This window comes from Argopecten irradians, chromosome 6 (genome assembly GCF_041381155.1).
Source record: "Argopecten irradians isolate NY chromosome 6, Ai_NY, whole genome shotgun sequence".
Taxonomy (NCBI): Eukaryota; Metazoa; Mollusca; class Bivalvia; order Pectinida; family Pectinidae; genus Argopecten; species Argopecten irradians.
This window is the reverse complement of record NC_091139.1, coordinates 24,151,860-24,164,484: the sequence shown is the minus strand read 5'-3', so window position 1 is coordinate 24,164,484 and position 12,625 is coordinate 24,151,860. Positions and strand designations below refer to the sequence as shown.

At 37.4% G+C, this 12,625-nt stretch overlaps 1 protein-coding gene and 1 pseudogene across 2 annotated transcripts in view; one reads left to right on the top strand and one right to left on the bottom strand.

The window, feature by feature from the left end:
- LOC138326404 (uncharacterized) lies at positions 1-1,983 on the bottom strand (annotated as a pseudogene).
- Positions 1,984-9,947: 7,964 nt separating this feature from the next.
- The window catches only part of LOC138325396 (peroxidasin homolog), a 43,895-nt gene continuing 41,217 nt past the window's right edge, over positions 9,948-12,625 (top strand). The window contains exon 1 of one of the 2 annotated variants that reach the window (XM_069271029.1): positions 9,948-10,694. In XM_069271029.1, coding sequence (XP_069127130.1) covers positions 10,522-10,694 — 173 coding nt within the window. In that variant the 5' untranslated portion in view covers positions 9,948-10,521. The remainder of the gene's footprint in view (positions 10,695-12,625) is intronic. The other variant, XM_069271030.1, reaches the window with a different exon arrangement.

The window sequence follows — 12,625 nt, the reverse complement described above, 5'->3', positions numbered from 1 at the left end:
TCATGGTTTCCGGTAAACTTCCTCCAATTGTATTTTCAAACAGACAACGCAAGACAGAAATTTGTCATTTTCTTAAGGAGGACATGGCAGTGACCCACACACCGTTTTCACACCATACACAAGTTTGAAGACATCGTCGGTCATAGCACGGTTGGGGACCTGCTCTGTTTCCTGATCTACACAAATAAACTGAGTGGCGACACTGTGGTCATTACGTCCAGCGGCCAGGTAACCGTGGTACGCTTCCTCCCAGTTAGGGTAACAGTTGACCCTCCCCGGGATCATCAGAGACACCGTGTGTTGGGTACTCTCGCAGACAGCGCAAGTAACATCGCCAGCTCAGCCGAATCTAAACCTCTCTATTGGCAGCTCGTACTCAGTTCCGAACATGTAACCAAGATCCTCCGAATTGAAAGGTAAGTCTTTTAAAGGTCCCCAGGTTGGTTCTTAGACAGACATATGCCGCCGCTCCCCCTGGATATTTATAAGCCGAGCCTCCGGTGTATCCTGCGTAACGTTATGTGTGTAGATATAGTTTGTGGACAATCATTTCGTCCCCATCTTGTAAAAACAGCAGCCCCCTTAAGGCCCGGTCCAACTGGCGTTTAGGAAGATTTGCGAAGGTAATGCGCACAAAATTGGCTGATATTCGCTGAACATACGCAATATTCGTTAATCGTACTTGTATCTGTCGCCCAACATCCGCACACGTCTGCAATTATCCGCAATGGCATGTTTTTCCGATCCCAGGATTTTTGAACTGCAAAAAAAAATTTGATTGCGGAAATCATTCGCATTAGATACGCTATTCGTACGCAATACATACTCAATACATGCTTACTATATGCGCTGTATATCCACTGTTATTCGTCGATATCCGTAATTGACTGGGGTTTGCGGCTTTATAGCGAACTGGGACAGTGAGTAAAACGAATGTATAGCGTACCTATGACGTTGACATCACGAATTAAAATAATTTGTAGCGAATGCATATTGAGTTCAGCGTTTGTATTACGTCTGTTTTACATTTGATTTGAGAATAATTTGCGAATCTTTAACAAACGTGTCGCGTAACCCAAAACTACTGTATAAATATGGCAAAAATCGACATATTTGTCTATTATTTCCTGTCCGTCGAGAAGTACAGGTGTAATAATGGGTCATCGGTAATAATACCAATGCAGCGTAACAATGGTATCCAACAACATATTAATCTACTTGTTCTAGTCATGAAATTGTTTCGAAGACAGAAAAGAAAAAGTTGTCTGATTTGATTTGAATTTGAAACACACTGGACCTTCTTTGTATCTGGAGGAGGTAGGATGAAAGTTGCAGCTTGCTTATCTTTGTTGCAGTCGTGTTGTTGTAAAAAGCGATACCGAAAGGCCCGAGCGCGCTTCTTTTACCTCCGTAATTCAGATGCCTTACATGCGCAATACAACCGTTCTTTCCGCTTCATCTGCGCAATGCATTATTAATAGATTCGTAATATTTCCGTAACAATCGCAATAATTCCGATCTGTTTCCTCAATATATGCGTTATATATTCGTAATTGTTTGTTACGTATCCGCATTGTTGGATAATCTTACCGATTGTACACCTCACGGGAGAGCGTCCGTTATCGTATTCGCTTGTATTCGTGAAATATCCGCATTTGTTCGTAACAAATTCGCAGAACGTTATTAAAATATCCGTAATTTATACTTAAAAATTTGTTATTTTAAGCCAGTTTTGTTGCGGATGACAACGAACGGCCAAAAATTATAAACTAAATTCATCCGTAATCAATCCGCTCTTCAGTGCGACCGGGCCTTTAGATGTAGATTGGGTAGATTTTAGTATCTGTATTTCGGCCTTGAAAATATTAAGTTTTTCCTCCACATACAATGGATTAAAATCCGTTGTTGAATACATGCGTTGGCCTCTTCACCCAAAGAATTCCACAACATGAGCATTAACAAGAAACCTGCAAAAACCGCCATATTGTCTGGACTTACACAGCAGCACCTGGACGTCGTGTAATACTGATACTATTAGTTAGACTTCGTTAGCATCCAGTGATCTAAAATGTATGTAATGCATGTTTATAGAGCTCGTTCCTTGAAGTGTCTCTCGCTGGAATCACAGGGCCAACAATCTTAACCTATGATCCGTATACATGTATATATATATTAAGTAATAGGTGATGTGAGGTCAATGACTGGCCCCCGTAACTGGGTCACTATTTCTGATATGTTTTTATATTATTTGTATGGCTTACATGTAGAATCAGAGCACATAAATGTAGTTTATCTTCTCAAAACATTGACATAAGGATAAGGATGAACACAAGTCACTGTATTACAGATATAGCCGTGCGGCGTCTTTGCTATAATCGCAAAGAGAAAGCGCGCGAGCGAAATTTCCAACAGTCTAACTGAGGCGCTACGCGTCGCTTACCATTATTACTTGTGATGTTTTAGCATAAACTTGTTTATCTTTGGAAAATAACATGAGACGGAATTATTTCAAAATGTAAGGTAACGAATAAATAAAGTTATTTTCATATCATAAAACTTAAAAACTTGTATCTTAGGCATCAAAGGTATTTTTAACATGAAAGACAACATTTGCGTTATTTAATCAAGAGTAGAAAGAGAAGGAGGAAAGGTTCGGATAATGTATTCATGTTGCAACTGCCAATTATTGAAACAATTCGATCCATATGTTGAAGTAACGTCATCAATATATCTTTCGTCTGTACAGTACCGGTAGCCTACTTTTCTACTTTCACTTTCAATGTCCTTTTGAATCATTATAGCCGGTTCTTACGTTAACCAAACCAAGTACTACTTTAACTGTACTGAAACACTTGAGTCTGTCAATGTTTTAAACAGACTAGCTACGCTCAAACGATGTGCAGAGGAACTCTGCAATCATTTGCGGTACTAAATGGCACGTTCACTTTTTGTAGGAAAGCAGAATGCTTTATCGCGTGATAGTCGATAATCGTATTGCTATACTTAACGATGTCGTGGAATTCGTCAATAGTTTTTGGTTATATGTTTCATACGGAATGAAGAACAATACATTATGTCCTGTTTTGCTTCGTTGTTATGTAGTTAGCCTTGCTGAATTGTACCTTTAAAACTGTTAGTAATCAATTAGATTTATATAAGATAAAAACAAATTCCACCAATCCTATGGTCACGCGGAGGTCGGTTTATAGCATATGATGGCATTCACACACGCTTCACACGCATGTATCATGATGCATGGAGGCCGTCATTACCTGACATTGGCTGTTAATAGGACGTTAATTACACCTGTAATCAAGCAAACAAACAAACAAAGTATAGCATATATGGACTCGGATTTACTTTTTTCTTTTTTAAACATCAAATTAATATTAGTGTTGTGACGTTATGGTCGCATCGATATTGGGCTTTTGAACTCGGCTGTCCAAAACGTTGAGTTCATCAGGGTATTATCCTATGACCATTCTATTTGTTTCTTATATATATAAAAATTAGGGGCTTTTGATTTGGTTAATATGCATATGGTGTTATACTGCCCCGGTAAAATATAAAATAATAACCTCCGATTATGTATACGACCTCAGCCATAATTTAAATTTATCAGGATGGTATAACACCATTTAACAAATATTGGTCTCAACAAACGCAAACGTTTTTGCAACATTGATCATCATAACCGTTTGGATGATTATTTCCACGTTGCTACAATAATGTGTGCGAACCACGGTACCTATAACGCGGTATATAGTTTTTCGTAATGACGCGTAAGTTTCGCGTAATAACTCCAAAATTTTGTGTAACCAAGCGAATTCCTTTTTCCTTCTACCAAGATGAGCTCAATCCGATTTCGTAGAAAAGCCCAGACAATTATAAAAAAAGGCACTGTTTAAAATCCTTCTCGTGGAACTTTTTTCGCCCAGTAAAATTACGCGACAACCCGACGCACGTCGCCTTTTTTTTGCCTTGTAAAACGCAAAGGTAACCAAAAAGTTACACGAAAAATCGAGATTATAAACGGTCTAAAACGACATTTTTCTCACCTTTTCGTATTAAATTTCTCGCCTTTTTGTTATTTTTATGTTGATATTTTGAGGAGACAACCCGCAGGACGGCACAGATGGCACTACCGAGCCGTCTTAGATAAGTCTGTTGGACTGCACAGATGGCACAACCGAGCCGTCTTAGATAAGTCTGTTGGACTGCACAGATGGCACAACCGAGCCGTCTTAGATAAGTCTGCTGGACTGCACAGATGGCACAACCGAGCCGTCTTAGATAAGTCTGCTGGACTGCACAGATGGCACAACCGAGCCGTCTTAGATAAATCTGCTGGACTGCACAGATGGCACAACCGAGCCGTCTTAGATAAGTCTGCTGGACTGCACAGATGGCACAACCGAGCCGTTTTAGATAAGTCTGCTGGACTGCTCAGATGGCACAACCGAGCCGTCTTAGATAAATCTAATTTATCTGCAATGTACAAGTTAATTCTCACGGGAATTATTAAAAGTTAACATTTTATCATGAAACCCCGGATTAAAAGCACATATATAACATTTGAATGTGTAGAGTAATTTATCTCATATTTTCTGGAACCTCTTGTTAGCTTTTAGGGTTCGATCGTCGTCCGTCCACTGTCAACAATTGACAAAATCAATGGTCGGAATTTAACCAAAGACTGGTAGCCTCCTTATATGATGGGGATTTAAAAGCGTACAAATTGCTAGCATTCTAGTCCGCTAAATCTGTCTTACTTTATATAGCTTTCTTTGTTACTTTTTAGTTACTATATAGACTATATATCGGAAAAAAAGCCTAATAATGTAGGCAGGTTTAGCAGGCAGACTAGTAGCATTCTTATGAGGCTATGATTCAAAATTGTGGGGCTAACCCCTAGGAGCCTGAGGGACAGGGGTCAAAACGGTCAATTTGATTATTTCTTTATAAAGTTATAAACGGCTTCTTCTCTGAAACTAAGCATTGGATAGCAATTATATTGCACTGATAGCATCCTTGTGGTATGGGGATTCAAAATTGTACAAATGGTGGGGCTGCCACTCCCGGCGAACTGATCAGGGGCGTGACCGAAAAAGGGTCAATCTGGTTTTTTTCACATGAACGACTTCTTTTCCCTTGATAATATCCTTAATTATGGGATGGAACCAAAAGGGTCAATTTGGCTAATCTATATAAACGTCCCTTTCTCTGAAACTAAGCATTGAATAGCACTTATATTGCACTGATATCATCCTTGTGGGATGGGGATTCAAAATTGTACAAATGATGCAGGAATTTACTTTCTGGGGCCTGAATAGCGGGGCCAAAATCCTCAATATAGCTCTCTTCATTTAAAACAACTTTCTTCTCTGAAACTATTCATTGGATAACACTCATATTGCATTGATAACATGCTTTGGTAGTGATTCATGCAGATGACGAAGCTTACCTCTGGGACTGAGGGGCGGGACCAATTGTGTCAATTTCATACACCCATTCCCACCCAACCCCACCTCTTTCGATAGTGTTTTCCGTGATTATAAGATGGAGAAATATAAATACGGCGAAAACAAGGGAAATTACTACTGGAGACATGTATGTGAGTAACCAAGGATTTATAAGTGATATACGTCCTTGGACTAACACATACAGTATACAATATAAGTATAAAGTCTGCGTAGCTCAGATGGTTGAGACGTGGTACCGTACGGTCAAGATTCGGTGTTCAGTGAACTGAAGTTTGGTACTGAGTTTTCTTATATGTTATCAATATCAAAACAATAGGAACAATATGTGTATGGTAGAGAGTGGAAAATAAAGACGGAGAGAGAAAGACAATGAATTTATGAATGTTATCTAGGAAAACGAAAATTGAGAGAATTGGAATTGTACGGTAAATGAGTATAGATTAGTACACGATGCTAGCACAAAAGCCTGATAATGATCATAGGTATTAGACTCGTCTGACAAAATTGATAATCTTGACATATATTGTCAGACGAGTTTAATATTTATGATAATGATAAAGTACAATACAGAACTGTGGTATCAGTGTGTTTGGTTTATTTTTTATGCTTAATTATGTAATTAATGTAATGTGGTCTTAATATGTTGATTATGAAATGAACACTGAAATAATGTATTTCACTTTAATATCTCTTTGTGACTGGACGACATAGGTTCGTGCATTTTTTAAGAGCTTTCATGTAAATTGATTGCCATACATGTATACTTCTATATTTGGTAACATTATAGTATAGATAAAGAGATTACAATACTGACTGTTGAGTTGTTTGATTGATGTTTCATTATTGGAACTTACGATCGAACGAATGAACAAACGAATTAATTAATGGGAGAATAAATTGTGTATAAATTTAATTTTTTGTCATTGGAAGACTTTAGTTTTTACCACTTAACGATTTCGAATTCAAGAGAAACAAAAATATTTTCCAAATCAATTTCATTTAATGTATCCTTAACAAAGGTTATCCATTGTGCATTATATATAATGGGCTAAAACTGTATTTAACTTGTTACTAAGTTTATTTTGTGTACTGTCCACTACTTTGGCCCAGTAACTGATCATTCTATTTTTTACATTAATACTGTCCATTACCTGTACTGTATAGGGACTGGACATAATGCACTATAGTTTACCTGGTGAAGTTCCTAGTCACATGGGTGTAAAACTTAGCTTACACTCGACTGTATGCGTCATCACACTAAGATACCATCATTATCTTTCTTGTAGCATCAATACATAATTTTTGCACTGTTTCAAACATTCCATGATAGATAAATCTTTAATCCTAATTGATAGATGATGTCAGACAGGCCTTCTGTATCAGAAGAAGAGTCTTTGAGACTAGCATCCTCTGTAACTTATAATTTACAGCACACGCAGTCAGATGTTTCCCAACTAATGTAATGGACACAATTCACTTAAGGTCATTTAAGTTTTAATGAACCAATGGTTAGAGTGTTAATACCTGCCAATGTTGTTCTCGAAACATACAACAAACGACAGACTTCCAATCACATATAGCCTTGAGGCGGCGGTGGCCCGACATATTACCATGAGCCCTCCACCTCTGGGTTGCGAGTTCGAATCCCACTTGTGGCAGTTACCAGGTACTGGTCGATGGTTTTTCCCCTGGTATTCCGTCTTTCCTCCATCAACAGTTTCATGAACTTGGCTTAGATTTAAGGAATCCCTTAACTTAAAATTCTCCACAGGAAAGCATTACAGTATTTAAGGAAGGCTCCTTAATTTAAGAGTTTTTCTTAACTCTTGCAATGCTTTTCTATGGGGAAATTTCAGTTTAGAAATTCCTTAAAGTTAAGGAATGTTCATGGAACTGGACCCTGGTACATCCTTACATGACTCTGGATGTAAATAGGACGTTAAACGAATAAAACCAAAACCAGTGGCGTTAGAAGATGAAACGTAACATTGGCTGGAGGGGGTATATGGAATTTTTATTTCCTGATAGTAGAATCCCTTGATGGACATTTTCAGTCTAGTTCATGTGTGTTGGATTTATTATTCTTATTATTTAAGTTTTAGGAAATGCGTTGCGCAGCGGAAATTTTAATAAATAAAGTACGAAAAATGTGAAGGAGGACCATTTTTCAAGAGTGCATTTTTAGAACATTTCAGTCGGCGAAAATGGGGGGAAGGCAGGCATGTTTGACAGCCCCCCCCCCCCCCCCCCTGGGGCAATAGGGGGGGGGCAATTACATCCCCCCTGATGAAAAACCAATCACATATGATTTACCAATAATATAATGATGGATGTACACTGTATGTGTACAATAGCGGATATTTAGATATTTACTCCCAACAAAATCACAGGGGTTAGGCGCGGTCCCACATGGCTTGTAGTCATGGGACGGGTCATACTCAGGAAGGGCTATTATTTTCACCTGACAACCACTTGTGACCCCTAGAATGCTATCCTCTGTGATCAAAATATACGATTAACAGCAATATCAACGGCTAAAGGGGACTAACTTCAATTAAAATTAAGGAAACCCGGACATTTCATAAGCTGTCTTGAATTATTTTAGAGATAATCAGGACTTTATTTAAATACAAATTGTATTATTTTCTCATTCTGCAATTGTATTAATCGAGCTTATAATTTTCTTTTAAACTTTGTGTTGTCAAGCATTGCACGTAATGGCTGTATAAAATGTGTGTATACTGATTGGATGAACATTGCATTTGTAAAGAAAATGATACATTGCGTTGACACAGCAATGTAATGAATACAGTGGTGAGTCTTAGAATAATCTACAAATGTACATTTACACAAGTATCTATTCAGAGTTACGGTCCTTGATGTTGAAATTACTAAGACCTCTGGGCTACCTTAATGAAAATGGCCCATTAAAGGCGCATTGTTGGCGTATTTGTAGCAATAATGTTAGGAGATCTTTACAATACCGATGACGAATCTTCAAAAATGGCCTATTTCCAAAATGACTAGATCGTCTGTGGTTTTGTTCCCGGCGTGACATTCCTGAGCATGATTACGACGAACCCTCGTCACTTAGGAGGTGAGCAGTACGAAGCTACAGCCGACATTCCTACTCCTGTTGGTTGTCTGGACCAAGTTAGTAAGCCACACAACAGTCAGTGGGTGACAGTGAATAACTCGCCAGTTAGAATGTTCATCAAGTTACCAAGAGAAAACAAAAGTTCTGAATGGAATAGGTTCGACTTTAGATTTGCTGTCTGATATATCATAATCAACTACCGCGCGGTCATTAGAACGACGGATATTTGTTATTACAAACTGCATGTATCATTTGTAATGTATCTTATAAGCATTGTCTATCGTGTGTGTTTGCCACTATTAGATGATGGCGAAATGCAGTTGAATATATTTTCCTTTCTACTGATTATATTTTCTTGAATTGATATGTATATATGTGTAAAACATGTGTGTTAGAATGTTTCTTTATTCATCAATTTATTGTTTTCTGTAAACTCTTCAATATTGGAGGAAATAAAGGAAATAATAATAAGAACACCTGTACTCGTGCAGGTGCATGAAATAATCTTCTTACTCGATGAGGAGTCTATAACAGATTCGTGGATAGGTTTGAGTGAGATCATAGGGATTACACAGGAGTTCGATTGTCTATCAGAATGATTTAATAAAACGCCACATTCAATCGTAAATAGTATGTATATATAGAAACATATAATCTCCGTTGATGAGCCATAACGCCGTGGTGCCTACCTAAGGATATCCCTGGCCACGTGGTCCGATTATCCCGTTATGTACGGTACATACCAATCTATCTATTGTGTCGACTAGGAGATGTTTGATGGTAAACAATAATAAACTGTCATTTATCTCAACTGGCACGATAATTTATGACACGGAGCTCACTTGAACCATTATATAAACCGTTATTTAAACCTCAACAGTTTCTGTTATCAGTTCGTACAATATGTATACATGTATATGATTTTAGTTTTGGAATTCACATAATCCAAGTTATCTGAAACATAGCCATTGTTTTATACAAGGTTATCATACTATTGTTTTCATTAGAGTTTTACTTAGTTGCATAGCAGTATCATAAGTTGGCTGCTTTTATTTTATCAATCATATTTAGTAGGTAAAGAGCTCAAGTAGGTAAAGATTACAAACCTTTCTAAAAATAACTCCAATTTTGATGAATTGGGGATGGAATTCTTACCTGTCTGTTCGTACATAGATAAGCTATTTTATGTCTACATGGATTTGTCAGCATCTCTGTTTACCCTCCCAGAGGCGCAAGCCTGATGTATGAATGGATGATAACACATGTCCGCATTCCTAACAACACGCGCATGACGTAATACACGTGTCAAAACCCCCGGTATATGAGGAAGGTCCATACTTCTCATAATTCATTATTCACAATTTAAATGCTATAAGATTACTTTGAAAGCGTTTCCATTAATAATAACCTATGTGTATACAAACTTTAAAAGTTTTTTACATTCGTATACAATTCTCTGTATAGAAATTTTATCCACCCTCCTACGTATAATACCAGCGATGATTCATAATACACTTGGCATGTAACTTTCTCTCCCCCTCCAACCATCACTGTGATTTATCGATAGGGTCCTTGGAGATATAACCACGAAGGAGAAAAAATCACCCCGTGTGCGCGTAGTTTGACCCTTCACGCGAACAAAGTAAAGAGTGTTTCTCGTTCTGCCCCCGCGGATGTGTGTAGCTAGACAGCGATCGTCCTTCGCTTGATGTGACAGGGAGTCTAATACGAAAGCGATCGGTGAACTATATTTAGTTGGTGTAAGTGTGTGTAGCTGTCAGCCGGTGCCAGGGTATAATGTGCACAATGTTTGTATGAAATGAGATTCACAATTTTTTACCCAATGTCAACATCATAGACCTTTGGAGCTTAACGAGGATTTAAAATCAAGAAGACCGGTGAAAAAATCAGGAATTTATAGTGATTTGTTTTCTTTAAAATATGGCTGGATGTGAAATGAAAATTCTACTTTTTCTTTCTTTGTGTATTGTGGTTGTCCAAATGCAGGAGCGTGATTGCCCAAATAAATGTGTGTGTTTTCGGACGACAGTGAGATGTATGTTTCTGGAGCTGGACACAATTCCCTCGCCGTTACCTGCCTACACAACCGTGCTGTAAGTATCCTAAAACCTATATCAAACTTATACATGTATAGTGTCTCTTCACCGCTTGATATGTTGCCCTCTCTTCGGTTCCCCAACGATGAGGAAATTTAATAAAAGAATTCTGATGGAGTCTTTATCAGATTAGATTGAATAGTCTGGTAACGACCTTTTGACGAATAAATCCCTGCTAAGTAGACATCAGCGGGAGGGATACCAGCACAAAATCACCACCAGGCATAGCTACGTACCTTACTTACGGGAGGCTAAATCAACTTCAGGTAGCATCTTAAATTATGTATACATTATCATTTATCCATATAATGGGTTCTGGATAAAATAATTGTGAAAATTGTCAGAAATTATAGAGTTCAAGTAACACATGCTATATGTTTCAAGTTCAAAAAACAGCTGTTTTATTTCATTTCTCACTTTCTCGACCCAGCATTCGTGGTTTGGTACAGGAAACACACGGAGGCTGTACATAGCTGTACATGCATTAAAAAGACATTTAGCAAAACTGGTATTCTAATTCTTCTTTAGACACGCTGCAGAAGACTACATACTATGCTATTAGTTGTTTACTCTATCATATATGGTATACTTGAGAAGAAAGAAAAAAAAAACACAAAAAAAAATAAATAAACAAAAAAAACAAGACGTTGATTTCTTCTATGATAAAACTACAATGAAATGACAGAATTATGATGTAGAAGCTAAACTATGGAATAAAGTACAGATCTAAAATGAGTTGAGACATGGTGAATCATTAGTTAGTTTACATACTGAATATTTACACGATTTGTGTTCAAATTACCTCTCGACGACGTAAATATTAAATCTACCGAATGCTACAGTATCCTATTTGTAAAAGCATGGCAGTCAGTTTTACTTAGACTTAATATTTGGCGTCTCTAATCCATTAAAACCTACCAGACATATGCACGTATAGATCTCTTATCAGTTTAATATACAAAATAAAATATAAAAAAAAGTTTTAAATTTTACCGAGTCAATGTTTACGTCTATAATATAGCCTGTGTATTTTATCTTAATCATGCTACCGGAATTACTGTTTAGAACCACACAGTGTGATCATGGCATCAGGTTAGATAATGATAATGAAAGATGTAGGACTTCTGTTTGTTTTCTACAATATCTAATGGTCTGGAGAGAAAGAAAGAATGAATGAAAGAAAGAAAATACGGTGTTGACTTCATAAAGTCAGTAACAAAGAAACAAAGTAACAAAGAAATGGTGCGTGAAAGAATATTGGTGGCGGCGGTGGGATTTCGGAAACCTTTGAAAAAAAAGAAATGAGAATGTAAATGAATGAGAGAGAAAGAAATATCGTGATATAAGGAAAACGAGAAAAAAGCCAGTTAAAGAATCAAATATAAATCGTGGCAGCAAAGTTCATTGATAGCATAAGAAAAGATACATCTCGTGTAGTAATAAGTAGCTTGTAACAAAATCGACCATCGACCCTAAATGCATCATCCATTGATGTATGAATGAAACCTACAATTTTAGTTTGGTCTTGCGAACGTTTACACCGGTGCAGGATAACTTCCACACTATGTAGCTTACTCACCCACTTACACGAGAAGTGAATGATTAATGTTTTCTAAAGCACCTATAGCCGGTGGCTGGATCTTTGTGTAACAAGAGGTCCTTGTTGTTCATTTCTTGCCTTTTTAATGAGAACCGGTGGGCGGGGTATTGTCCTGAGGCTGGACAAGTGTCATTGGTCAAAGAATGGTCACTTGACAAAGTTGTTTGTATACCTGACCGTACGCCTGCTTAGAAACATATATGATAGAAACATAACAGTATCAATTTTCTATTCCATTTTGAAATCAGATATTATATTTCATGTCTTTTTAAATACATTTCAAGATGTAATTGACCACGAAATTGACAAAAGCACACCTCAATGATAT